General features: G+C 63.5%; 4 protein-coding genes across 4 annotated transcripts; 1 reads left to right on the top strand and 3 right to left on the bottom strand.

Annotated features, from left to right (window-relative positions):
- Positions 1-65: 65 nt before the first annotated feature.
- Positions 66-1,687, bottom strand: CHLRE_04g223540v5 (uncharacterized protein). The gene is made up of 3 exons (XM_043061941.1): positions 1,389-1,687; positions 1,160-1,270; positions 66-1,044 (listed from the first exon to the last, which is right to left on the bottom strand). The coding sequence occupies exons 1-3, from the start codon at positions 1,653-1,655 to the stop codon at positions 949-951; spliced, it is 474 nt and encodes a 157-aa protein (XP_042925293.1). The 5' UTR covers positions 1,656-1,687; the 3' UTR covers positions 66-948.
- A 218-nt stretch (positions 1,688-1,905) lies between these two features.
- Positions 1,906-10,807, bottom strand: CHLRE_04g223500v5 (uncharacterized protein). The gene is made up of 7 exons (XM_043061940.1): positions 10,495-10,807; positions 10,251-10,430; positions 9,712-9,954; positions 9,401-9,473; positions 8,849-9,130; positions 6,633-8,680; positions 1,906-6,404 (listed from the first exon to the last, which is right to left on the bottom strand). The coding sequence occupies exons 1-7, from the start codon at positions 10,495-10,497 to the stop codon at positions 4,398-4,400; spliced, it is 4,836 nt and encodes a 1,611-aa protein (XP_042925292.1). The 5' UTR covers positions 10,498-10,807; the 3' UTR covers positions 1,906-4,397.
- Positions 10,808-12,268: 1,461 nt separating this feature from the next.
- On the bottom strand, positions 12,269-18,180 carry CHLRE_04g223450v5 (uncharacterized protein). Its single transcript, XM_043061939.1, has 11 exons — positions 17,888-18,180; positions 17,322-17,804; positions 17,009-17,056; positions 16,751-16,802; positions 16,216-16,346; positions 15,620-15,718; positions 15,284-15,402; positions 14,931-15,058; positions 14,401-14,523; positions 13,705-14,132; positions 12,269-13,425 (listed from the first exon to the last, which is right to left on the bottom strand). Exons 2-11 carry the CDS (start codon positions 17,793-17,795, stop codon positions 13,204-13,206), a joined length of 1,824 nt encoding a protein of 607 aa, XP_042925291.1. The 5' UTR covers positions 17,796-17,804; positions 17,888-18,180; the 3' UTR covers positions 12,269-13,203.
- Positions 18,181-18,770: 590 nt separating this feature from the next.
- CHLRE_04g223400v5 (uncharacterized protein) lies at positions 18,771-27,256 on the top strand. Its single transcript, XM_043061938.1, has 10 exons — positions 18,771-19,000; positions 19,278-21,200; positions 21,568-21,721; positions 21,949-22,121; positions 22,327-22,395; positions 22,561-24,036; positions 24,434-24,541; positions 24,805-24,917; positions 25,115-25,364; positions 25,616-27,256. The coding sequence occupies exons 1-10, from the start codon at positions 18,971-18,973 to the stop codon at positions 25,709-25,711; spliced, it is 4,392 nt and encodes a 1,463-aa protein (XP_042925290.1). The 5' UTR covers positions 18,771-18,970; the 3' UTR covers positions 25,712-27,256.
- The last annotated feature ends 1 nt before the right edge of the window (position 27,257 follows it).

Raw genomic sequence — 27,257 nt, 5'->3', positions numbered from 1 at the left:
CGCACGTGTGCTTTGTCCTGCTGGCGGCTTCTTGCGGGCAGGGGCCGGCGCCATGAATAAAAAGCGTGCTGTATTTGATCATCTGAGCTAAATCAAATGTCCTTTAGAATGTGACAGTCTACCGTCTGTTGTTACAGTGCCCTCCACGGGTGCGACATGCCCCCACGGTATTAGGGCCATCCGTGGCTCTTGCCAACGCGGCGTCCCCACACACCGAAGCAATGTGTTCAGTTTGCACCTATCACAGACAACCATTCAGGACGGTGTAAGAGGGCTAGCTAGCCTATCTAGCTCCTCACATCACGGACCTAGGCCGGACGGTTGGAGAGGACAGCATCAACCGTTCCTCCAGACTCTGCAGTACACACACACTGCAGCACACACGCACCCCGGGTGCGGGCAGGGCGCCTTGTCACAAAGTGGACAACCTGTGCGTGTAAACCCGCGGAGACGGACATGCCGCCTGTGTAATGCAGCAAATTTATGCAACCCGCCTTGCCGTACGTATGCCAGCAGGAGTTGGGCATATCCCCGCCGTTCAACCTTTGGATACCCAGCAATATTCTATGGCCAGCCAAACGCCGTACTCGGTACCCCAGGCCCGATTGGACTTGCAAAGAAGTAGGAAATGCAAACAATTAGGTAGGACACAGAAAATCCCTAACAAGGAGGTGGCTGCCTTAGGGAGGCAGGAAAAGGGCTGATCCCGGGTCGTTATCAACCCAGCCACCTTGACGCGGGCGCCTACTAAGCACACGCCTCTATGTTGGGGGCCTTTGGCATCCCCGCAAATCCGGACGTGGCCGGTTGGGTGGGGTGCACAGTCCGTGCTAACCCGCAGCTAACAAACTAGTCACGTCACTCGCCGCCAATCAACACGTGCACCCTCAGCCCCACGCCCTGCTAGCGCCGTTCAGGCTCTCAGCCCGGCCCCGCCGCCGCCGGCGGCTATGGCGGCCGCTGCAGCTTGGTCGGCCGCTCGAAGCCCATCAGCTTCAGCAGGAGGAGCACACGGATCACGTTGGCGGCGGAGACGTCGCGTTTCTGGGGATGGGGAACGGGGAGGAAGAAGAGAGCGCACATGAGCTGTCCCAACCGTCAACCTGTCAATCAATCCGTCCCCAGTGCCCAGCCGTCCCCGCACATGCACGGTCCTCACCCAGGTCGTCAAGCAGTCGTTGCAGACTTTGACCGACCAGGGCCGCTGCCCCTCCTTCAGCCCCCCAAGCCGCTTGATGGCCATCTCCTGACACCCGCAGTTGTAGCAGGTCTGCATGGTCGGGAGGGTGGGAGGGAGGGGGGCCACACAAGGGCTTCCGCTAAAGCCAGGCATAAACCCAGCGGCCCACCCACCCACCGGCAATTGCAATCCCATTCAACCCACCCACCTTGGAGGTCTTGTATTCATCGATGATGAACACATGCTTGGCGTAGCGCTCACGGAGCAGCTTGATGAGCCGCCCCGTCGGCGCGCGCCCGCCCCTGACGGAGATGGGGGAGCCGCCCTTCCCTCCCTGGAAGGCCCACGAACCCCACCCCACCACCACCTCCTCCTTGGGCCTGCCGCCCGTGAGCTGCTTGGCGACGCGGTGGAGCGCTCCGCAAGCAACCGTGCAAACGGAAGTGCAGCAATGCTGCCTGCCTGTAAAACCCATGGCCATTCGCTTCTCCCCTGCCCAAGGAATGGCGTACCGCCCATTCTACACTGTACAGCTGCACCAATGCAATGCACTGCCTAGCACGCCGCCGGCCGCCCGGCCACCTCTGTGCGCGTCTCATGTGCGCAGCGGAAGGGGCAGGCAAGGCCACATGGAGGAGGAGAGCGCAGCGCCGCCCGAGAAACGGCGCCGCCGCACAGGTTGAGACCTACCGGTGTCTGGTGTGCGGGCTTTGCTGGTGGGCATAGCGTGGCGTGGCGTACGTTGGTTTTGGGGATTCATTACTTTTCGGTTTGTTGCCGGCTATCGACGTGCTATGCTTGTGCTTGACAGTAGGACGAGGCTGGACGCATGGCGGGCGGTGCCTGTACAAACCGACCCCGGCTATAGGAGAAAGATGGCGGGGAAGATGAGGTAGTTTCGAAACCTTCGGCCTCAGACATTGCACCCAACGTGGCATGGCGGCACAGCCCACTTAGCCCCTTGAGAGGGAGAGCCCGCCTTCCGTGTTCGGATGCAACAGAGACCAGAATGCTGTTGCCCGTGCCCATGTGAGGGACGCACAGTTTGTACACCAATCAAACACGCACAATGATACGGTACCATGCGCAGTCACCGTGGCACGGTCGCACCGCCTAGGGAGCACTGCCAAGACCGCGGTTACAGTTCTTCTGCCTCCACGACCCGCCTGCGCTGGTAACCTTTGGTAGTTGTTTGCCTTGTCACTTCAGGTCTTCAGCTGCTCTATACTCGTATATCAATCCCTAAAAATGAAGTAATAACACACGCCTCCCATCCAACAGTGGCCGCCGGAACTAACAATTCTAGCTCGCGCTTAAGCTGCAGACCTTGGTGTGTGCAATGCATGTGGCCGTGCGGCAAACAGTCTCATGGACAAAGAGCCATGAAATTGTCGAGCGAGCTCCACCACACACGTCAGAACAGTAGCCGTTCTGCGCCCCTCAACACTCCTGGACCCACCGCTGTAATAAACACCCATCCCCGGCTGCCTCTACCGGTACCATGCTATGCTTGCCCGCGTAACCCACCGCCACGACAAAAATGTGCCCGGCGGGACCGCTGGAAAAACGCAGCCCGGGCCGCAGGACCCAGTGCCCAATGTGAACAGTCCTGTGGATGAACAGTCTTGTAGTGTTGAAACCAAGCCAAAAAATGGACCCGAGCTAACAGCAGGGCCCCCAATGCAGCACTCGTAGCACTATGCGTATGCAACTGCCTTGATCCATATGCTAAGTAGACTGCCGTGAGTGGCACTGCAGCACAAAACGCACAGCCTTCGAGAAGTGCCCTGCTCTCGCCAGTAAAGCTCACGATTCGAGAGTAGTAACTGTAGAGTCGCACGGCACGCCCAGCCTGCTCGCACGCAGCTAAACACGCGAGAAGCGATGACGTACACTGTACAGCAGTCAATTGTGTCGGCCGCAGTGTACCAATCACAATCGTACCCGCGCCCACAAATCTACACGTTCGGTGATAACAAGGGCACGCCTCGGGCTACACACCTGAAAAAAGTCAGACTGCTTCCACATGTCGTGGCAACTGTGTGACGCGGCTCCGCTCGTAAGTAATAGAGGTACACATGCGTACCCTACTTGCTCTCATTTGCTGGTGGCGGCCTTTGACGGTAGCCGCCTTCCACCACCAACCCGCACATCCCTCCTTTCCTTGCCCGCTGACACATTCCGGGCTACTCCCCATTTCCTTGTCTGACAGCACAGTGAAATACACGCTTTGCGAACGAATGGACTCTGTGTACTACTCGCATCAAGTTAGGCACTGCAGTCCCATGTAGACGTGGTGCCGTCATGCTTGATGAGCGTCGTACTCCTGCCGCCATGCATCGTTTTGTGGGCGTATGAGCCAGAATGTGCTGGTGCAAGCAGGCACTCAATCACCCGCAGCAACACCAGCGCTCCGCATACCAACAGGCACCCGTAGGTACCCCGTCACGCCGCCACGGCCTGCCCGAGCGAGGTCCTCCTTTCCTTTGAGGAGAAGAGAGCAGAAGACCTGATGGTTTAGCACGTCCATCAACACGTAGCACGGTCCCAGGACAAGCAAAAATGAATGGCTGATACGCCCAACTGACCATCTCGCACGGACCACACCTCTCAACCCTCTCCAAACCGGCACCGGCCTCGGCTTGCAGCGGCTGGCGCTTCTGTTGATGGAGTCGCTTAAAGCCGCAAGCCCGCCAGTCAACTAGCAAGTTAAGGCTGGGGCGTGGCGATGACCTTGACAAAAAATGCACAGCACGCACGCAGCCCACACACATAGGTGATGGGAAAACGGTCGACAACTTAGATGTAGCTCTGCCTGCACACGTCTGCACGGTAGCCGAGATGCCATGCAAAATGTAATCGGCACACGACAACAAGGCCATATTTTAGGAATGTGCAGAGGTTCAATTGCCTATGCGTATGGAGGTTCAATGCGCGCAGACGTCAGCTAGATAATGCACATAACGAGCACTAATGCAGACGAATACCACATTCATGGTGCGCACAACCCTGTCAAGCCCCCGGCCAAGCATGAGCTAGAAAGGATGGCATTGCAGCAGCAAGACCCCGCACTCCAGCAGTGGCACTCGCCTCGCCTCGCCTTGTGTCCCCGCCAGCAGCCGGCTTACCGGATACCTGCATATGCCTGTAGCAACCGTGGTTCAGCTCAACCTCTCCTGTGACCAATTGACTATCATCATGAGACCTGATGCACGTTTCATGAACCCTGGATCAGTGCTGCCCCATTTGCGTCGGCGGTTGCGCGTGTGCAGGACAAAAACCGCCTCAGCCACAACCGCAGAGCCCCAGGAGCCTTATCAGGGGCCCGCGCTGCCGCTGCCTTGGCGCCGCTGGGGCTTCCCTGATGACCTGCACGGCCGCTGCTGCCGTTCACACACGGCAATGGCTGCTGTGCCGTTGCTGCTTCCCCACGGCTGGATGCGCCCTGCTGTTGGTACACTACCGTCGGAGCCCGCTTGCCGCCGCCGCTCGTGTCATCGTGGCTCGCAGGCACGGCGGCGTCGCACCTGCGGGTGTCCGGCAGAGCTGTGGCGCCACTGCCACAGCCGCCGTCTTTGCTGCGCGCGGCCCCGCTCCTGCCACCGCCGCTGCTGCCGTCTCCTTTAATATATGCGGCCGCGGCTGCAATCACCGCTTCAGCACTGGTAGTGAGAGCCAGCTGATCTGCATGGCCCCCAGCTGCCGCCGCCGTCGCTTCGCCTGCTACGCCCGCCGCCGCTGCAGGTGCGGCGGCCTCTGCTGCAGAGGCGGCAGCCGCGGCCGTGGCGGCAGCCGCCACTTGGCCTGCTCGCCAGAATGCGAACTCTGCCCGGCCATCGCTCGAGTCCGGGCAGCTGCTGCCTCCACTGCAGTGCTTTCCGAACAGCCGCTTGGAGTGGCGATGCGATGACATCAGCATGGACAGATGTCCGCCGCCCGCAGCAGCAGTTGCGATGCCGGCAGGGCCGCGGGTAAGGCTCGAGGCCGCTGTTGCAGCCATACTCGGCTGCGGCTGCGGCTGCTGAGGCTGCTGCCCAGACGACGCACGGCCGGCTGTTGGCGCGAAACCCGCCGCCGCTGCCGGTTTCCAGTAACCGCCACCGGCAACCGCCACCGCTGCTGCCGTACAATGCAGGGAGGCATCATCGGTCGTGTAGGATCCAATGCTACCGTGCATGGACCCGTACATGCTCGTGCACTCGCTGCGGATTAATCCAGTTGCTGCACCGCAGCCGCCGTACGCAAACCCCAGCCGCGCCACAGTCTGGGCCGAGCCGCGCTCACCGCTGGCTGCTGCTGCCGCTGCTACTGACGCTGATGCGGGCCCGGATGCTACAGCCGTCACTGCGCACCCTGCTGGCATCTTTATTGCTGCAGCCGCCACCACGGCTGTGGCGTACCTGCTGACAGCGTCGTTGCTGCTTGGCGTGCGGCCGCATGAGCCATGACTGTCAACCGTGGCGGAACCACGTGACGTGCTGCTGCAGGTCGGCAAATGGGCAGCGCCGGACATCGCAGCTGCCGCGTTGCTGGGAATGCGCACTGGCAGCGGCTCTGTGGCTACTGCCGGCCCTGCCGCACCCTCTGCGCCGGCGGCAGCCCCCTTACTGGCAGCGCCAGCCACGCCCTCGGTGCGGCTGTCACGCAACGCACACACGGCAGCCACGTGCGCTGGCGGGGCAATGGGAAGCCATGTTGGCATGGTGACCTTTCCGCTGATCGCGGGCCCTTGGGAGCGCTGCGCGGCCGGCCGGGGCTGCAGAGGCTGCGGTGCCTCGATCTGACACTGTGGCAGCAACTGCGGCTGCTGCAGCTGCCTCTGCTGCAACGGCGGCTGTTGCTTCCCTAGGCCCAACGGGTGTACGACGGGTCCCATTGTGGCGTGAGCACCCATCAGCACGACGCCAACTGCTGGAACACCGGGGCCCGCCTGTTGGCCGCCCGCAGAGGCTTTGGGAGCCGGCAGCACGCGTCCTGCACTGCTGCTGCTGCAGGTTGCAACAACGGTGGACGGTTGGGCTGGCGCGCATGTGTTCGCTCCCGAAGTTGTTGAGGCGGCGGCGGCGTCCGGCGTCGCGGCTGGCGAGAGTGTGCCCCGGTGCCGCCGTGCCGCTGGGGCCGCGGCCGAGGGCGGCGGTGAGGCGCCCCCGTCGTAGCCAAGTAGACAGGAGCCGTTGGAAGATAGGTGCAGCACGGCACTTCGGTCGTCCCACATGTCCACAACCTGCAATGGATGTAAGCGGCAGCGCAGGGGTCGGTCAAGCATGCATGCAAGCAGTCCACGGTCGCAGCCGGCCGTGGAAGGGCGGTCCGTGGAGTGGTCAGCGCAGTACGGCACTACGCGGAACAGGACGGAAGAGTACAAGACGGCCTGGTGGCAGCCGCGCATGCATAGCACTCCATGTCAAAGCCCCCGTGCCTCATCCGCCCGCAGCCGTTCGCTCTGACTTACCCGCATTGTGTCGCTGTCGCGAGTCAGTGTAGTGTACGGCGATGACGGCAGCGACTGCGTATTGCTGCTGTTGCTGGAAACAGGGTCCGCGCCCACCGCCGCCACCACTGCAGCCATATCCAGGTCGTTGGCGCCGGGGCGGCCGGCGGCGCCGCTTTTGGCGGCAGCAGCGCCAGTGGCAGTATAGGCGGCGGCGTCTACGTCTGAGCGCGCTTCAGCTGCGGTCGGCGGTGGCCCCTCGACCAGGCCCCAGTGCATGGCTGTGTGCGGGTGCTGGTGCTGCGGGGGCTGAACGCCGCCACTGAGCGCATGCTGCCTCTTGCCAGCATCATCTTCAATAGCCACTGCATAGCCGGCCGTCTCTGCGACCAGTGGGTGGATCTCGTTGCCCGCGGCTGCTGCAGCTGCTGGCTTCCAGGCCTGCTGGGCATGGCCGCTGCTGCCTGCTATGGCACCGCCGCTGAGCTCGTGCACGTACGCCAGGCTTTGGGGCACAGGCAACAAGTGCTGCGGGCAGCTTTGTTGTGCAGCAGCGTGCGGTTGCTGCTGTGCGTACTGCGCGTACTGCGCCTGTTGGAGCGCCAATGGCGGCGGCGCGGCACCGACGTCGCCCGTGCCGCACGCCAGCACGTGGTCGTTGTACGGCTGCGGTTGGCTGTTCATCGGTTGGTTGCCTTGCGGTTGGAAGTTGTGGAATGTTGTCGGCCCGGGATGCTGCTGGTTGCTTTCGGCTACAGCAGGGCCGCTGCACACGCCCCTGTGCAGCACTGCAGCACTCCTAGCGGCCGGCTGTGCCCCGCCTGCAGCCGTGCCCGGCGGCGGCCGAAGCCCGGCTGAGCCATGGTGTTGATGCCGCTGCTGCCCTTGCTGCGGCGCGATCGCCGAGTGTTCGTGCGGGTAGGCGCGCAGCAGCGGAAGCGATGAGGCCATACAGCGGCCGGCTACGGCAGCCGGCGGCGACACTGCCATCTCTGCTGCCACCGTGTCCACCACGATCACACCTGCACCTGCTGACGAGGCCCCCGCTTGCGCCACGCCAGCAGCCTTCACAGCTGCTGCATCTGCGGCACCTGCCCCAACCCCGACACCTGGCTCCACAGCACGTGCTGTGGGTGGCACGACAGGCGACAGCCCCTGCGTCAGCGTCAGCGTCATCAGCACCTGCTGCTGCTGCTCGCAGATATCAGCCGTAACAGTAGTGGTCGCTGATGGGACGCTTCCGGACTGCAGCAGGCCCGCGGCGGGCGCTGGAGATGGTGCTGCGGCCGCCGCCGGTGGGGATGATGGCGCGAGCTGCTTCGGCCATCGGCATGGCAACCCATCAAGGGGTCCTGCCACGCATCCTGCCGCCGCCGCCGCCGCGCGTCCCGCCAGTGCTAGCGCAGCTGCCCGCTGTATGCGGTGATCTGCGCCGCCGTTACTGCTGCTGCGCACGTCGCACATTGGCACGTCACGGTTGGCGTCACCGCTACTGCTGGCACTGGTCCCTGTCTCCACCGGCGCATTACTGCTGCTGCTGGCATGCGGCGCGGCCAGCACAGCCACCCCGGGCGCAGCTGATGGCGCCGCCGCCTTCGCAGCTACCGCTGTTGCGGCCGCCGCTCCGCCGGCGGACCCTGGAACCGCCGCCAAACTAGTCATTTCCTTGTCGTACAGCCGTACGAGCGTGTCGTTGCCCGCCATCACGTGCCGTACATCGTCAAAGTACGGCAGGCGCAGCAGCTGGTCGGCGCTGGCGCGGGTCGCGGGGTCAAGCCGCAGGCACGCCGTCACGACCTCCACGAACTGGGTGTCGAGATGCGCCAGCCGTGCCGCCAGCGGCCGGCCTGGCAGCCGCACCGGCCGCAGCTGCTCCTGCGTGAGCGACCCACCAAGCTGCACGGGATCAAGCCGATCAAGCGCAGCCACTGCCGCCGCCACGGTAGCGGGCCAGGGCTCAGCTGGCAGCGCGCCGAGGCAGCGCCAGAGCTGGTCCAGAGACGAAGTGCCGGGCAGCAGTGTGCGACCAGTGGCCATCTCAGCAAGCGTACAGCCCAGCGCCCACACATCTGCGGGAGGACAGAGATAAGGGCGCTCTCAACTAAACGGTAGGCCACTGATAAAAGACGACCGACATTCCAATGCGTGCCCCGGCCCCTCACACATGATTCCATGCATGCAGGCATGCCCACGCACCTCAACCCAACCCTCCCAAACAGCTCACGCACCACACGCACCTGCTGCCTGGCCGTACGGCTGACTCAGCAGCACCTCAGGCGCGCGGTACGCCCGTGTCACGACGTACTTCGTTAGGTCTTCGTACTGCAATTCGTACACCCGCCGCCCGCCGCCACTAGTGCTGGTGCTGCTGGCGGCGGCGCCCCCGCAGCCGCCGGCGGTCGTGTGCTCGTCTGCTGCATCTGCCGCCTGGGCTTCAGCCACCGCAGCGGCGGCAGCTGCCGCAGCCCCACGGCGAGCACCTAGGGAATCACGCGGGTCATCAACACGGCGTGCGAAGCCTGCAAGTAGAACAACGTTTGCATGCGGCACTTTCAGTTCGGGTACTTATTCACGAGGGCTGATGCGCCTAGAAGTGAGGACTCCGCGAGCGCCCGGGGGAGCCGCTGTGGGAGAGCGGCAGATGTTGATGGGTAGACACGTAGGACAACAGCTGTACCAATTAAACACAGACTGGTTGAACGAGTGCGGCGGATTGCTGAGGCGCATATGGCGTATGATTCGGGAACCAATTATGTATGACGGGCAGGCACCCAGCAGGGCCAACCCACCGAAGTCGCAGAGGCGGATGCTGCCATCTGGATCAAGCAGCACGTTGGGCGGTTTGATGTCGCGGTGCAGCACCTGCATGCGAGAGGCAGACAAAGCCGCAGAGCCAGGACGAAGGTGCGGGAGTGCGTCACACAACCTGGCTGGGACGTGAGCATAGCGCCCTGGTCATCCTCTGCATCCCCACACAACTCAGCCGGCCATACATAACATCGGTTATGTTGCCACCGTGCAAAGAGTCGTGCGCTCTTGATCTCTGCGAGCTGGTCCAGGACCGGGTGTAAGTAAGTCGCATATAGGCATGTCGCCGCACCTTATGTGCGTGCAGGTAGCGCACCGCCACGCACAGTTGCCAGGCGAAGGACTTGAGCATGCGCGGGGGCAGCCCGAATTCGTACTTTGAGCGCAGCACGTCCTGGCCGCAGCCCCCGCTGATGTAAGGAAACGCGGCGTGCAGGCGCCCCGACTGCGAACGAAAGGCACGCTCCAAGCGGATGACGAGCGGGTGGTCAAGGCTCTGTAGAAGTCGCAACTCGCGCAGCGCCAGATTCCAGCCCTGTCACGGGACCAGTAAGTATAGCGCCGACTGTTACAAGCTGCGGCAATCTATGCGTTCCCAGCACGCTTGACTGCGAACCGTCGCTGCCGGGCGCAATTCCGAGTCGCGCACTTTTGTCAAGGGCGCTGGCTAAGCACACACCACAGTACTAACGGTGGCTATCTCGTTCTTCAAGGGAGCCTAAGATGTTTGCCTGCAAGTTCATAAACTGCCGTTGGCTTTTCGCCCGCGGAGAAGTCAAGCAGAAAACGCGAAGCGCGCCGACCTTTACTCGAGTTCACTAGATAACTCACCACTTGATCATTTTGTTTGAAGACCTTGACTGCCCACAACCGCTCTGGCCCCCCGGAGGAGAATTGTGACCTTGAGCTCCGCTCGGCGCACAGTATTACTCCGCCATAGGTGCCCTCTCCTAGGGATTTCTTGTACTCGTAGAAGGTGTCAGAGTCCAGCGCGCCGGCGCCGGGGCAGGCCTGCAGGGAGGTTCGAATTGCTCACGCAAGCCCAGATGCGCTGCCGTTCTACTGAACAACCCACCATGTCAAGCAGACCATAGGCCAACAATCCTCAAAAACTTGGCACTTTCAGGACTCGTTTTGCGCGGACATCACGGCGCTGAGACTGTTAAACATTTCCATAGATACACATGGCTATTGTGATAACAAAACACAGCTCAAGTCAGGGAAACACAGAGCAGCAAGCAAGACAAAAAGCAAACCGTCGCTGCATGGCATACTAGCAATACGGGTTGCAGGGTTCGCACTTCGCGGGCGCTTCAACGGCAGCTAGTGTGAGAGGTCGTGTATTTTCGTTCGGTTGAATGTGCTGCTACGAGGCGGCTTCACAGGGGTTGGTCATACCAACTGGCCGAGCATGCGAGTGACAGCGCAGGTGACAGCGCGCCATGTGCGTTTTCCCATCAGTGGCGAGACGGCGGGGCTAAAGCTGCGTGGAGCAGTCTTAGGCAAACAGCGAGCATCCATGCACCCACTTCGGCGACGGCGGACACGAGGTAATTGTGACACCAACGTCGACGGTCCGGGCTATGTTATGCCACAGACACATACATTTTTTAGCGTCGCGGCCCGGGGTTCTGGATGCAACTTTGGATCCAGCCGCATTGCATGCAGGCGTCATAAGGGCCCCGGCCTCAGGTTCTGCAAGGACAGGCAAGCGCGTCGTGTTGTAACACCACGCAAAAGGCATTGCATGCGCTGTCCCTAACACCTCCCCTGCCTGACACACCCCTGCTGTCAACCTCAAAGGGCCACAGGTGGGGCCTCCACCCGTCCCACTTCCGAGAAACATTTGCAGAATTGTTTGGTACGGTACACAGGGGCATCCACACAGATCCGTTTGTACCGTTGTTGGGGCATGCATCATCATCACATGCACAGCACCGTGCCGGGATTCTTCCAACCCTTGTGAGTGCGAGCCTCATGCGAGCCAAAACTGTACACACAACTCAGAACTGCGGAACATGCAAGCTTAGCCAGCAGGAACGTGGAAGGCGCGGGGGGCCGGAGCTTTGGGGGGGGAGACGTGCCAGGGGCAGGGTGGCGGGGCGCAGGGCGGGACGAAACCCAATCAACTGCTGCGAGGCTGGAGCCCCCGCCGATTATTGCAGGTTTCGTGATTATAGTATCCGGTAACGAGTGAAATAAAGGGAAGCATGGTCGCAACACCTGCAAAGTGAAAAGAGGAGCACGTGTCGCCATCAACGACAGCATCAACGACGTGTACAGGGCAGCTGGATCAACACGCATGCAATCCATTGCAGTATTCAAAAGGCTACCGGCGCGTTGCAATTTCGGACCGACTGCATCGAACGTTGCTGTCTAGTTGAGTTTCGAATGCGAGGCTCATACCTCCGCGAGCAACCGTGCAAACGGAAGTGCAGCAATGCTGCCTGCCTGTAAAACCCATGGCCATTCGCTTCTCCCCTGCCCAAGGAATGGCGTACCGCCCACTCTACACTGTACAGCTGCACCAATGCAATGCACTGCCTAGCACGCCGCCGGCCACCTCTGTGCGCAGCCTCATGTGCGTAGCGGAGGGGGCAGGCAAGGCGACGTGGAGGAGGAGAGACGGCGAGGAACGTCGCCGGCGCACAGGTTGAGACCTGCCGGTGTCTGGTGTGCGGGCTTTGCTGGTGGGCATAGCGTGGCGTGGCGTACGTTCATTACTGTTCGGTTTGTTGCCGGCTATGCTTGTGCTTGACAGCGGGACAGGGCGGGACGAGGCGGGACGCATGGCGGGCGGTGCCTGTACAAACCGACCCCGGCTATAGGAGAAAGATGGCGGGGAAGATGAGGTAGTTTCGAAACCTTCGGCCTCAGACATTGCACCCAACGTGGCGTGGCGGCACAGCCCACTTAGCCCCTTGAGAAGGAGAACCCACCTTCGGTGTTCGGATGCAATGCTTAGCCAGAGACCAGAATGCTGTTGCCCGTGCCCATGTGAGGGACGCACAGTTCGTACACCAATTAAACGCGCACAATGATACGGTACCATGCGCAGTCACCGTGGCACGGTCGCACCGCCTGGGGAGCACTGCCAAGACCGGTTACACTTCTTCTGCCTCCACGACCCGCCTGCGCTGGTGACCTTTGGTAGTTGTTTGCCTTGTCACTTCAGGTTTTCAGCTGCTCTATACTCGTATATCACCACACACGCTTGCCGCGCCGCTTGGAAGACATCACCAGCGGCGTACCACCGCCAATGCCGTACCTCCGCCAATGCAAGCCTCTCGATTACGTACACCGGGGCACCTGCAACTCGAACACACTGCAGTAACAGCCTTGCTGTATACAACACCACGAAACCGTATGGGACACCTGGCCCCTAAACCATAGGGCCTCGCCACAGAACAATGCAACATACCAGCCACACAAGAACAACGCGCATAGTCCTCGACTGCATTTCTTCCATCAATCCAGTTACGCACTCGCGATCCGGTCGAACCACAGCAAAACTCGCGCGGCGTCGCAACCAGCTCAGCGGTAACGCACGCTGCCTCATACCCATGCTCCGCGCTGCCATCCACCCTTCCTCAGTCTCCCTGATGAGTGATGACAAGACCCCTGCCCCACCCTCATCCGTGCCCAACACGCCGCGCCCCTCTCCTGCCCCGCCCCTCCCATACCCCAGTTCCCCTACCCCGCCCCTCCCATACCCCATTCCCTTACCCGCGCCCCGCACTGCCCCTCCACGCCTCCCAACCACCACCGCCTAAACCCTGCCGCGCTACCGGCCCCCGCCCTTCTTGCCCTGGTAGTCGGGCAGCGTGGCGTAGGCGGAGCCGCCCGTGCGCGCGTGCGCCTCCGCCAGCAGCAGCGGCCCCGTGCGCAGCAGCCATGCAGCGGCGAAGGACGCAAGCAGGTTGCCGTCCGAGGCCAGGAAGGCGCCGTTGATGGCGAAGGCCGCCAGCAGCTGGAAGTAGAGCGCGGCGGCGAAGGCCAGCTTGTCCTGGATGGGTGAACGTGTTTGTGTAGGTGTGAATGTGTGCTGTTTAGGTAAGCACAAAGCGGGGCGCGCGTGCATATACGGTATGTGTGTGCGCAGTAGAGCGTCCATGCGACAGTGATAGGTACACTGGCAATGCTCAGGGCGTGAGGCAGCCTCTTGTGGAAAGTCGCCGCATCGACGGGTTCCTTTGCACGTCGCCAGCATGAGCACCAACACGCAAACGCACGCAGCACTGCGCACTAGCACACATACCGTACACACACGCATTTACACCGTTACCTGCAACGTCTCCACCCGCAGTAGCACGCCCATGTCTTCACTGTCCCACTCAAACTCCGTGCTGGAGGCCTTGAGCGTGGGCCCCATGCCCGGCAGTAGCTGCTGGCTGCCACTGCTACTGCCGTCGCCGTCGTCGCTGTCGGTGCCGCTGCCGTAGCCGTCGTTAAGATTGTGGCCGCTGCTGCTGTTGCTGCTGGCTGCGGCCACGGTCACAGAATTCCCGTTGCTGCTGCTACTACCAGAGGGCGCCTGCAGTTGCGCCTGCGCTTGTTGCCGTGCCGCGATGTCCGCCGCCGCCGCCGACTGTGCTGTTGCCCCTCCTGACGATGTTGCCGCCGCCGCCGCGTTGGCTGCCGCCGCTGCCTCCTCGCCGCCGACTGCGTCCATGCTGCTGAGGCTGCTCACGCTGCTGAATGACGACTGGGGTCCTGTGTGGCCGTTTGAATAAAGGATTCAGTTATCCCCGTTTGGTATGAATCTAACCGCTTCCTTCGCTGAATCTGGCTCACCGGCGCATCCGAGTAAGGCTGATGGGTTAGTCGAGGATTCAAGATCATCTACGCCCCTTCATCGTGTCCACCATTCAGCGAGGCCGCAGCTTTGGCGCCCTGCCAAGGCGTCTCCTTAATCCGCTCCACCCCACTCGCCTCCCTGCCTGCACAAACCAACATCCCCCAGCGCCCCGCGCGCACTCACCCGAGCGCCAGGCGCGAGTGCGGGTGACCACATCCGCCACAAACGCGGCGTTGCCGGGCCGCCGCGCCGCCATCATGGCGAAACCGGCCGGGTCGCAGTAGGCCGGCTCGTCCACACCGTTTCCTACGGGAGTATTGAGGGGATTATTTCCAGGGGTTATTTCCAGGGATTTGCAGGGGTTGTCGTCGGGGTTATCCCAGGGGATATACAGGGGCGATTCGCTGGGATGTCCCAGGACACTTGGCACGGCCGTGGCGAGCCAGGCACGACGTCAGCCGGGGTAAGGCTGCGTGCCACGCCCCATGGCGACGCAGCACGCAGCACGCAGGGCGCCGTTGCTGCGATGCACATGCCACGCCTGCGCCGATGCCGTCCGTACCGTACGCCGTGCCACCCCATCCCTGGCCCTCCTTTCCTTCCCGACCGCTGCCTCTTACACCGCATCCGGTCCTGCCGTACCGGCTCGCGTGTTCCCAGCCGCCCGCCCCATCGCCTGACCACCAGCCAAGAGCCGCCTGCCAATCTCGCACCTGTGCAGAAGATGGCTGCGTCCCGCACCGGCCCCACCACGCTGGCCCGCACGAAGTTGCGCGCATTCCTGGCCTCCCACAGCGCGCCCGGCAGCGCCAGCGCCACCAGTGCCAGACCCGAGACGTAGCTACACACGCAGACACACATAACAGGTGGAGAGTCGCATGGGAACGGCAAAGAGGGCTGAGTAGACTGTCAAGGGTTCGGGCGTCAACGCTAACGTCACGCACACGAGGCACGCCCTGCCCTGTGCATTGCACCCCCAACCCGCCCAGCCCAACTACCATACCATACTACAGCCTGCCCCTGCCTCGCGCCTCCCAAGCCCAGGACTCCCTTTCCGCCGGCTCACGTGATCACTTCTTGACCACCAAACACCTTGCCGTAAAACAAAAGGCCGTCGCTGGTGTCTGCGCCGCTGAGGGCCGCCGCCACGCCGCCGCTGATGAGACCCCAGAAGGTGCCACGCACCTGCCGGTAGCAACAGCAGCAGCAGGTGCAGTGGGGCAGCGTCAGCGTCAGCCGCAACAGCAGCAGTGGCAGCGGGGCAGCGAAGAAGCCATGGGAGATAGGACCCAAGCACCTAGCGCGATGCGGGACAGGAACGCCCACGACGTTCCAATGCGCTCACGACAGAACGCAGGCCGCGAACCCACCCAGTCACCCACCCACGCACCCACCCACTCACCAGGAACTCGTTGGCCAGCTGCCACACGCTCCGGCCCGCCAGCGCCGCCGCAAACACGTTGTTGCTGGTGGGCGGGTTCCAGGGCTGCAGCGCGAAGGCCTGTGCGGGACAGGTGCCGCACCGCACATTGCAGCACACGTGGCTAGGTGGGTGCACGTGTGTGTGGGGGAATGTGTCTGCGCGTGCGTGTGCGTGGATATTTTTCCATGTGGGCGCGTTGCGCCGGGCGCATGCAGCATAGCTGCGTCAGGTGTGCGAAGATGCTGACCTGTGCGGCCCTGCCCGCCACGCATAACACGCATTTCCCTTGCGCCACCTGGCGAGCCCAGCAGCCCACATTCCAGCCTGGCTGCAGACCGCACGCCGCAGGCTTCAACGCGCCCCCTACCCTACGCTGCCATCCACATCCTCCACCCTCCACATGCAGCCTAACCATCCACGGCATCCAGACCGTCCCACCAACCTCCAACCTCCAACCTCTAACCTCCAACCTCCCAATTTCAAAGCCCTCCAACCTCCTAATTTCAAAGCCCTCCAACCTCCCAACTTCAAAGCCCTCCAACCTCCCGATTTCAAAGCCCTCCAGCCCGCCGCACCTGCATCAGGGCCAGGCCGCTGCTGATGGAGGGCCAACCCGCGGTCTGCTCCAGCTTCAGCCGCCGCCGCACACGTGCCCGCTCGCTGCTGCCGCCCGCACCCGCGTTGCCGCCCGGGCCTGCGGACAAGTCTGTGCGGTGGCGCCACGGGGTTGGGGTTGGGGGGTTAGCTGGGTACCGAACCCAAGGTCAGGGGGCGGGAGGGCCACAAATGCCTGCCTAACCTCATTTCGGCACCGTCTTTCACTGGATCAAGTGCATTAGCTTGCATGTGGCGTACACCAACTATGTAGCTCTATCACTCTTAGCAAGCAGGTCCGGGGCGAGGAACATGTCCACTGCTCGGCGCCAAGAAGACCATAAGCCCAGAACCCGAGTGCGCGGTATGCATACGGTAGGGGTTGCGGGGGCGTGTGACAGGCACTTGGTGCCAGCACCCGCTCACCCGCACCCCAGCAACCACTTACCCGCGCCCTCCCAGCATCCCCACACCAGCACCCGCAAGCCGCAGCAACCCGCCAGCGCCCAGCCTCACCCGACTCGCTGTCATCGTCCCCGTCCTCATCATCCAGGTACAGCTGAAGCACCTGCGCGGGCAGGAGGGCGCAGGCGCAGCCGTGCCGGCGTGAGGTGTTACTATGAGCCGCAGGTTTGGGTTAAACGTGTATTTGGGGAGTTCACCGTGTCGGCTAAAACGGCCGGTTCCCGCACCCGGCCCAACGCCCACACCCAAGCATTACACACCCATACCCCAGCCCTTGCCGCATCCCCAGTGGCTCCCACACGGCCCCACTTGCGCCGTCATGTAGAAGTTGTGACGCAGCCGCTCCAGCTCAGTTCCCTGTGGTGAAAAGGCACAATCGTCTTGAAGATCACAGGACGATGGCATGTGCTACGGCTGGGGCTGGGCATGTCATGCGTGCGAGCCAAGGACCTAGCCTTTCGAGTGTGAATGCATGGCCTTGTCCCCACCGCTGCCCTGGCACGCGACATGGCGTCTTCTCCCACCCATGCAATTGCCTTTGGCCCCAACCCCATTCCAAGCCATTCCACATGCGAAGTATCAATGACACGGAGCCTTCAAAGCTTGAAGCCCTGCCACCTGCCTTGAACGGCGGAGCCCAGCGGGGCACGCTGACCACCAGCAGCAGCACCAGCACCGGGGCCGACAGCTCCAGCGCCAAGCCCAGCGCCTCCAGATCCAGACGAAGGCAGGATCCAAGGTCCAACCCGGCGACCCGCGCGATGGCGGCCGCTGCACCCGCGGTCAACGCTGACAGCAGGGCTTGCTGACTGAACGCATCCAGGCCAATTTGGTAGGAGTCGCTCGCCTCCTCCTCGCCCCCGCCACCGGGGCCCCCTGCCCCGCCCCCCGCTGAGTTGCCTTGCCGTGCCGAGATCGGAGAACGGTCCTTGGCAGCCGTGGAGGGACCACCGTTGGAGGCAGCAGCAAACGACGAGGGTGGCGTCACGTGAGGCGCGAGTGTGCCAGCAGAAGCCTTTTCAGTCACGGTGACGACCGGCGACGACGATGCGCGCTCCGCAGCGCTGCAGATGTGACCATGCGAGCGGCGCTGCATCCGGCATGCCTGCGCAGACATTCCCGGGGCAACGTTGCTTGCTCGTGAACCTCCGAAACCTGAGCATGCAGATGCCCGTGCCGAGCGCTTACCGGAACCGGCACAGGAGGCATACGAGATGGGAGCGACAGACGCGGCCATTCTCGACAGATGTTGCGCTGTTCTAGCGTATGTGGACCGTGCATGGCCCCTTCTCTTCTCTGTTGTCACGTAAGACGCCCAAGAAAATCGATGGGAGCTACTATAAACAATCAAACTACGTCAAGCGACCAATAATTGTTTGGAAAGCAGCTGAAATATGCATATGAGAGCAGATATGAGAGTTCTGCCTTACTTCGCCTGTTTCAACGAAAGGCGGAACACTCTAGCTATGAGCACAAATTCCACGATGAAGGCGACATCCAGACAGAGTAAGGGACAAGCGTGAATCTACAAAACACACACGCGCCCTCATACCCCGCTCCGCTGTGACGAGGCCCCCTTGGCCGCCCTCGAACTAAAGCTTGTGCAAGTCAATCAGACAATGAATCATTTCGTTCACCAATCATGTCAGCATTACATTTTAATGTCCCATGCACTTTGCCCTGATGCGGTACATTGTTAGGGGCATGTCGCGTGTTGACAGATGCCAATACGGACGCAGGCATGGTTGCTGAGAAGCCAACTCAGTGGACTAGGGTGTGTGGTGGCGAAAGCCCTCCAGGCCGCTCAGCGCTCCCCAACAACGTCGGCAGACTCGGCATTTGCGCAGCCCTGCAGGGGCGTCGGGGCGCGTGGGAGCTCGCGAGAAGTGAGTGACGCTCTTCGAGCCCGCGGCCCCTATCATTTCCGTTAAACACTGAGTTATGTTTAACGGAGGCTCCACGGCGGGCTTACAGCATGCAAACGCCCAGTGTTTCGCTAATGTAGTACATGAGCTCCTTGCGGTCCACGTCGTTACATCGTTCAACTCAAATATCAAGACAATAAAATGTACCACCCATAAGCACATGTTTCGTGGCCGCACGTTGCGACAGCATTGAGAGCCTCACTCTGCGGCTCTATTCTCGCTGACCCAGAGCCGGCTGGCAAACCCAAGACAATTTCTGACTATATAGAATGCGCTGAGCCCCTGAAACCGGGCAAAGGCGCTCGCTGCGGGCCAGCCCCCTGAATTTGCGTTTCCGGTCTTTAGCATGCTGCTCCAACCTGGACAGCCTCTTACAGTAAGTCTACTCACTCTTGTGCCTTTGCATTTGCGGTTCGCCGGTGTCGGGTGCGGAAGTTGGGCACGGTAATAAATAGTCAGCGAACTTCAACGCCGCGGCTCCAGCAGTTCTGTGGCAAGCGGGTTTGAAAGCTGCATATTGCAGCATTGCGTCTATCTTGATGCTGGCTCAGCTTCTGGGCGACAGCGACCGACCGCAAACTGGAACGCAGCGGTCGAGCGAAGTTAACGCGAACACTGGCCTTTGCCCTGCACCTGCGCGCATGCACGCGCAGCACTATCAGGCGGGGAGCAAGGGCCCTCTCCCCGTCATAACTGACGACGACGAGCTGCTGAACGTGGAGGCATCGGTCGTCAGCGGTCCCTCCACGCCACACGAACTGGACTCGCCCGCCTCCGTCGTGCGTGGCGGACCAGCGGGCGCCCGACCATGGAGCTTCATTGAGCCGCATCACACGGGCGGGCTGACGCCGGCGGGCAAGGGCGCGCTCGTAAGCTCGCTATCCTTCGGCTCCACGGTTGGCGCCAACAACACGACCGGCGCCGCGGCGCCAGGAGGCCGCGCCAAGCGCGGCAGCAGCGCCAGCGGCGGGGGTGGCGACAACAGCTCCTCGGCTGGATCCAGCCACGGCGGCGCCGCCGGCGCCGGCGACCGCTCTGGTGCCTCCTCTTCGCAGGGCGTCTACCCGCCCCTCCCGCCTCTGGACCCCCGTCCCACCAGTTCTGAGAAGCAGCTGCGACTGCAGCCCTTCTCGTCCGCCATGGGCTTGCCAGACGATGCACCGCTCATGGCGCTCGGCGCCGGCAGCGGAACGGGAGCTGTAGGTGCAGGAGCAGGCAGGGGCTCTCGTCGGGGCAGCTCTGGGCCGCAGGGCTTTGTGGCAAGCGCCAACGCCGCCGCGGCCGCAGCCGCCGCGACGGCCTCTGAGCGCCTGCTCGCAGCAGGCACGCGCACGCCACTGCTGCCGTCGTCCTCGCTGTTGGCTTTAGCCGCATCGGGAGCAACGGCGACGGGTGCGGCTGGCGTTGGCGCGACGGGCGGCGCGAGGGCGGCGCCGCGCAAGGCACGGACTTCTGCGGGGTCGCCAGCCATCGTGCCATCGGGGCCGGTGCAGCTTGCGCCGTTCGCGGCCGTGCCGGAGGCTGGCGCCGCCGGCGCTGGTGCCGTCGCAATCGGCGCGGAGCGCCGTGGCCGCTCATTCGGCCGCAGCCTCAGTGTGAATGCCGGCAGCTTGGGCGACGGGGGCGGCAGCGGCGGTGGTGCTGGCGGCGCGGGCGCGGAGACGGCGCCTGGCGGGTCGGCGCTTTCAGCCCGCGCAAGCACGCCGCCGGTATTCCCTGTGACCAGCAGTGTCGGGGGCGGCAGTACCAGCACCGCCGCGGGGGCCGGCGTTGGCGCCCGTCTCAAAACCATGTCACTCAACCACATCAAGCTCGGCCAGCAACAGGCGCAACAGCAGGCGCAGGCACAGGCACTGGCGCAGGGCGCGCGCCCAGCGCTTCGGTCGCCGCCGACCGCTGGCGGGACTGCTGCCGTGGCGCCGCACCCCGCCTGGATCACGCCTGGCGGCCTGTCGCCGCAGCAGCGGGACACAGCAGCCGCCGCAGCAACAGCAACAGCAACAGCAGCCGCCACACCTGGCGGCGGCCGGCTGAGCCAACCGCCTTCGCCGCCTCAGCGGGGCGTTACGGCGACCGCCGTGTCCGCCTCGGCCTCGTCACAGGCTCGGATCCAGGCCTCTCCGACTCTGCAGGGCCGCGGGAGCGGCGGCGTTCCCGTTGCCTACAGCAACAGCAGCAGCGGCGCTGCTGGCGGCCGGCACGCGCCCACCAGCGCACCGCTTCCTCGGCTGCCCGAGCGCGCGCTCTACTCTACGCCCAGCGGTGCCGGCGCCAACGCCGCTGGCGGCAGCCTGAGCACATCGGCCGCGGCATTCCTGGCGGGCGGCGCGGGCGGCGTGGCGCGGAGCCCCGCGCTGATCCTGCCCGCCAACCTACCACCGGCTGGGCCTGCGGGGACGGAGCCTGGTGCCGAGGCATCTGAGATCATGTTCGGGCACGGGGCGAGAGGCGCAGCGCCGCAGCCACTGGGCGAGGGCGAGGTCCCGCCGCTGCCGGAAGTGGTGGTGCGGGTGCCGCGCTGGCTCAAGCCCAGCGCGTTCCAGATTACGGAGAAGCCGCGGAGCGGCCGCCTGCAGGTGCGGGGGGGGGGTTAACGTTGAACCAATCCCGTAAGGAAACTGTCGCGCGGCAAGGAGAACGGGGGGGTTTACATTCATGATAGTATAGGAAGTGGTAGACGGTAGGGGGGGCGGGGTTGAGGAGCATTGCTTTGGGGGTTCGTCGGGGGGCGGTCGGGGTGCCGGGGGCTTTTAGTCAGCGTGCGAATACCTGGGCGTGCACACAGGTATGACGTTGTGGTATCGATTGGCTGCAAGGCGAGGCAAGCAGAGCGCCAGCGGTACACATGGCAGTGCACGGCATGCCCATGCAGAATATTGCGTCATTGCTGCAGTCATCACGCTCCACGCTTGCTCAATCCAACATCAACAACTTCATCCACAGGAGCTGGTCGACCTGATGGCGGCTGTGACGGCGCCCACCATATTCGACCTAGGCGGTCTGGAGTTCAGCGGCGCGGTGGTGCCGCCGCCGCCGCCGCAGGGGCCGCAGCTGGCCGGCCACGCGCACTCGTCCACCTCATTCTACACCGCCTCGGGTATGCTGCTTTTCCACCAGGGCTTCCGGGCGGGCCGGGGGACGTAGGGGCAAGGGTGTGCAGGTTTGCAGGGCCACAGCTACCGTATGCGGCGTCAACCAAGGGGCTTCAAGTGTGAAGCGTCAGGTGGCGGACGGGAGGCAGAGGGGCACGGACGTGGCGGCTTTAGAGCTTATGCATGGCCGCCTGCAGCAATGTGCGATGTCTCGGTTTCCCGCTGTCCACAGGCATGGACTCGGAGACCTCCTCGCCGCAGCCGCAGCGCTCCAGGGCGCTGTTTATGAATCCGGACGGCGTGGGCTCCGTCTCAATCGGCCGCGGCGGCAGCGCCGCCAACGCAGCCGCAGGCGGCAGCCGCTACCGGCGCCACAGCGGCGCCATCGCGCCAGGCCGGGACCAGGTGAGGGGCGACTGAATGTGGCTCGGCGAGCTTGTGCGGCGTGCTCGTTGCGGGCAGCGCTAGGAGAGCTTGGTGACAGGCACGGGCAGCATGCCTGTTGCGGTATTTCCTGTGTGGCAAAGCGAAGGAGGGGCATAGTGGCACAAAAATTGGTCCGCCGCCTGGGCTTCGCAACACCCTTTGGTCACATTTTCAACTGTCGCAGGTGATCGCTGTGCCGCCTGGGCAGTACATCACGATCTACAATGCCACACTACTGCTCACGGCGGAGCAGGTGAACGGAAAGGAGGTAGCTGCAGGGCAGGGGCGCAGCTAGAGGCGGAGCTAGGGGGTGCGGTCTGCGGGTGCGCAATGACGGGGACGACGTAGGAATAGCATGAACTGTTAACAAATTACATCTGAACCCTTCCCAACGTCACCCATTTATTCCTGCACACAGTATATCATGGTGGGCGCAGCCGCCAGTCTCACGCTTAAGAGCGTGGAGGTCATGGGCTGCTCCCGCGATGCAGCCGTGGCCTCAGCGGCCGTGCGCCGCCGCGCGCTGTCCAGCGCCGCCGCCGCCGCCGTGGCCTCGTCTTCGCTGGCGCAGCCGTCCGCGCAGCCGTCGTCACTGTCGTTGCTCGGAGGAGGCGGGGGAGCCAGTGGGGCGGTCACCGCGCCGGGGTCCGTGGCGGGCTCCGGGTTGGGGGTGGCACGGCCGCTGCGGCGCACCTCCTCGCCAGGGCGCGGCGATGCCTATCTTGGCGTGGCGGCGGCGGGCGCGGTGGCGTCCACCGCCGCCAGCTCCCGCCGCGCCAGCGCCAGCGGCGGCCCTGGCGATGGCCTGCCGGCGCTGGCTGGCGGCGGCAGCGCCACTGGCGGCGGCGGCGGCCGCCGCCGCACCGTTACGAACAGCGGCGCCGCCAGCAGCGCCATCAGCGCCGTACCTAGCTCCATAAACATCGGCGCCGGCGGCGCCGCCTCCGGACCGTTCGTGCTTTCCATCCCGCCGCCCATGGTAATCCCCAACAGCTCCGGGATCCACGAGCTCGTGGATTCCAACGAGTACGTGGACGAGCATGGGCTCATCGAGATCCAGGGCGGGCACATGCGGATCTCAAACAGCCGGATCTGGCCCGGCCGCGTGCAGCTGGCGCTGTGCATCTCCGCAGGCGGCGGCGCCACCGTACAGTACTGTACGACGGGCGCCGTGTGCGCCGCCGGGCCGCGCTCGGCCCTGTCCATGGAGCATTCGAGCGTGGACGGCGGCGCCGCCGGCTGTGTGTCAGCTTTGCACGGCGCGCGCGTGGGGCTGAGCGGCTGCCGCCTCCGCGGCGGCGGCGGCGTCAGCAGTGCAGGCGAAGCCGGCGGCGGCGCCGCGGCGGCATGCGAGATCGGCCTGGAGGTGCGCGGCGGCGGCACGCTGGCGGCGGCGTCGGAGTGCGAGCTGGCGGGCTGCGGCGCCGCCGCCGCCGACGGCGCGGCGCTGCACATGGCCGGCTGCCGTGTGTCGTACCCGTCAGTGTACGGCGTGCTTGCGCGCGATGCCGGCACGACGCTGTACGGCCGCGGCTTGCGCATCGACGACGCTCGCCGCAGCGGCGTCGCCTCCGCCGACGGCGCCGAGCTGCGTCTGGTCGACAGCACCGTCGCCGGCAGCGCTGGCGGCCCCGGCGTGCTGCTGCTGCCGCCAACGCCTACGTCACCGCAGCGCCGCTACGGCGGCGGCGCCGCCAGCGGGGATGTGGTTATTGTGGGCTCGTCGGCGGCGGCGCTGCTGCCGTACGATCAGCAGTCGCTACAGGACGTGGCGGGCGCGCCGCTGGCGGCGCCGGCGGCGGCGGCGCCGCGGGCAGTGGTGTCGCTGCTGCGGTGCGCGGTGTCGGCCAATGCGGGGCACGGCATGGTCGTGGCGGGTGGCGGCCTGGGGCAGGTGAGGCGGGCGGGAGGGACGGGTGAGGCGGGTGGGGCGCAGAGTGCACAAGGGATGGATGGCAGGAATGGCGTGAGGGTCTGGGAGTCTGGGCTTCAAAGCGAGGATGCGGATGCTTGGGTCACGTGCGTGCCATACTTGCCTGGGCTTGGCTGCGTCCCAGGGAAGTTGTATCCGCACACACCAGCTCGCATCCCGCCAGCTCGGGCCACTGGGGCATGGCGGCATCATCACGCCGTCGGGTCCTGCCGCCCCGCGACGGGGCACTCCGTCACAATTTACGCACATACACTTTCTCACGCAAAACGGGCTGGGTTTCGCTGCATCGCAGACACTGTCTTTGCGCAATGTCTCCTTGTGCCCTTTAACACAACGGGGGGGATCGTGCACGGCACAGGTGTACGACAGCGAGCTGTACAACAACATGTACTGCGGCCTGGAGGCGGAGGGCCGCGGCTCCTGGCTGGAGGCGGTCGGGGCGCGCCTCATCCGCAACGAGGCGCAGGTGGGGGGCGAGAGAGAGAGAGCGTGTGTTTGTGTGGTGGGGAGCCGGGTGGCTGGGGCCGGTTTGGGGGGCCGGCTGCGTGGGTATGTCCGCAGGCGGGGTGCTGCGCAGGAGGGCTTATGCCGAACCAGGTCTTGGGACAAGGCCGGGTGGTTGTGTCTCATGACGAGCGCCAAGCAGCTATTGCACGCCAAGCAAGTCCAGTGCCTCACACGAGTCCTCTCCATCCCCATCCCCATCCCCATCCCCATCCCCATCCCCAGGGCGTGAAGCTGGTGGACGGCGCGGGCGGCGCGCTGACCAAGGTGACCAGCACCGGCAACGGCCGCGACGGCATCGCCCTCGAGGGCGGCGGCACCGCTGCGCGCCTGGTCAAGTGGGTGGCGCCTGAGGGCTGCATGTCCTTTCAGAGTGTCCGTAAGAATGTCCGTACGTACGTCATCACAGGCCGCTTAGTACCTTTCACCCAGTCCCAGCGCCTGCTCTTGCCGTCCCATTCCTACCCGCCTGCCTCGGCTCCTGTCTTTCCGCCTACTTCAACTGCCGCCGCTGCTTAAACCGCTGCTGCCGCAGGTGCGAGTCGCGCGAGAACCGGGAGAGCGGGCTGTGCGTCACGGGTGGCGCCGCGGCCAGCATGTCGGGCTGCCGGCTGTCAGCAAACCAGCATGACGGGCTGGCGGTTGGGGGGCTGGGGTCGCTGGCGCTGGCGGACGGCTGCGCCTTTCTTGGCAACACTGCCAAGGGGGCGGTGGTGTGCATGGGCGGCGCGGCGGAGCTGGGCCCCGGCTGCAGCCTGCACGGCAACGGCAGCCGCAGCGTGCAGGTGCGGGGCGGTGGGGTGGGGTTATGTGCCCGAGCCCAGTAGTTTGCAATAGTCAAGGAATCGTCGCCCAACCCAGGAATGCAGTGTGAGCTCCACCGGGGGTGGGGGTGGGAGTGGGGGTTTAGCAATAGGTGGCTGGGTGTGCATGTGTCGGTAGCCGCCCGGCTTGAACGGACAACCACCGCCACACTCAGAGCTGAGAATGGATTCCAATCTAGTAATCTGGTGACCTTTTGGAAACTGCCGTACAGGTGTCAGACGAGGGAAGTCGTCTGGTGCTGGCGCGCGGCACATCAACCGACCGCCCCCCAGTGGCCACCAACGGGGGACAGCTGGTGCGCATGTGAATTAGCGCCGGCACTCGACAAACAACGCAAACTCAGACACATATTCAGGTACTCAGACGCTCGGACGCCAGGAGTGCCATGGATTCATAGGCACGGAACCAGGGAGCGAGAGTGCGGGATTCATAAGCAGAGGCTCGCCGTCGCGTTAACGATGACGAGCGAGGACGCAGGAGGAGTATTTGTAGGGGCAAGCCAATGATTGCGCTTACGGTGACACCTGTTACGGGGCACAGACGAGATGCCAAATATGCTGTTGAAAGCTTGTCCGCTTGGCTTGACCGCATTTGCGATTGTACAAAATGGAGCTTGGCGCAAAGGTCAGACCTATGGTTGAGTGAACAAACCCTGTACTTGACCGGACGTGACTTTTGGTGCTCGTGTCAGGTCGTGCCTGAGCACACGCGGTTTCCTGGCCCAGCCATGCCATCCACACTCCTGTCTGCAATTGCTGCGAGACGGATGCATAGCTACATGTTCATATGGAACGGTACGCATGGCACCGCGTGTCCGGTGCTGGCGCCCTGTACCCGGCGGCTGCCCGGCGCGTGTGTTCCTGTTTCATCAGCACGCACGTTAATCGGTTTAATAGAACGATTGTGACCATTACTTAGCGGGCTTGCCATGTGGAGGCTTGGGGATGCCTTTGCACGTTCGTGTGAGTTTCCGACCGTGTGCCTCGCGCAACCCATTCTGATTTCTTTCTTAGTGGAACAAAATTGACGTCACCATTTACGGTTGACACAAGCAGGCGGGCGGTGCGGCCGGAAGCGGGATAGCGAATGGGCTTCGACCGACTGAGTGTCTGTGTCACGCCTGACCCAAACGGCTGCCGACAGGCTTTGCTTGACTGCAGTACGGACGCACGCATGGGGCTCTGCATTACTTCGCATTCCCGTTGTACATACCATGCAACAACACCGCCTGCCACTCTTGTTTACGACGAAGAAGTAGTTGGACTGTCGGACGGACTCCAGGATGCTGTGGTGATGCGGGCGAGGCGGTCGTGCGGCTATGGACGTACGGTATATGTGAGAGTACGGTACGTGATCGTGGGGCGGCTCCAGATACGGTGTATATAAATGTGTGGCGCCGCGTGATGGAGCAGGAAGGCCGTGGCGGAGGCAGTGAGGTGGTGGAATACAGGAGTTGCGGGCAACCCCCTGCCCCACAGGCTTGCTGCGTTGCCGTGAGGCGTGAGCTGAAGAGCACGGCGGTAGCCAGAGTCAATGTTGTGGCCCGACCCGACGATTGTGAACACGGTTATCGCTGTTGTGTTAAGGCTGGCCGGCCATGGTGGAGGTTGCAGCTGCTTGTGATGTCACAACAACCAGGGTCAGGCTGTTTGGTTGGTTGGCGGGACTGGGCTGCTCGAGTCCTGAAAGAGACCGCAGCTAGAGATGGCCGCCGCCGGTAGGCCGGATACGATACGGTCACATCATCTGAATACACATTCACGGTATGAGAAAGTTCTCGGTATGAGAGATTCGAGAGACCCTGGAACGTACCGCATACGGCGCAATTAGTCCTTCTAACCACCGTTATGTTC

The sequence above is a fragment of the Chlamydomonas reinhardtii genome, chromosome 4, assembly GCF_000002595.2.
Source record: "Chlamydomonas reinhardtii strain CC-503 cw92 mt+ chromosome 4, whole genome shotgun sequence".
In the NCBI taxonomy this organism is placed as follows: Eukaryota; Viridiplantae; Chlorophyta; class Chlorophyceae; order Chlamydomonadales; family Chlamydomonadaceae; genus Chlamydomonas; species Chlamydomonas reinhardtii.
The sequence above is the reverse complement of the archived record's forward strand: the minus strand, read 5'-3'. Positions and strand labels throughout refer to the sequence as shown.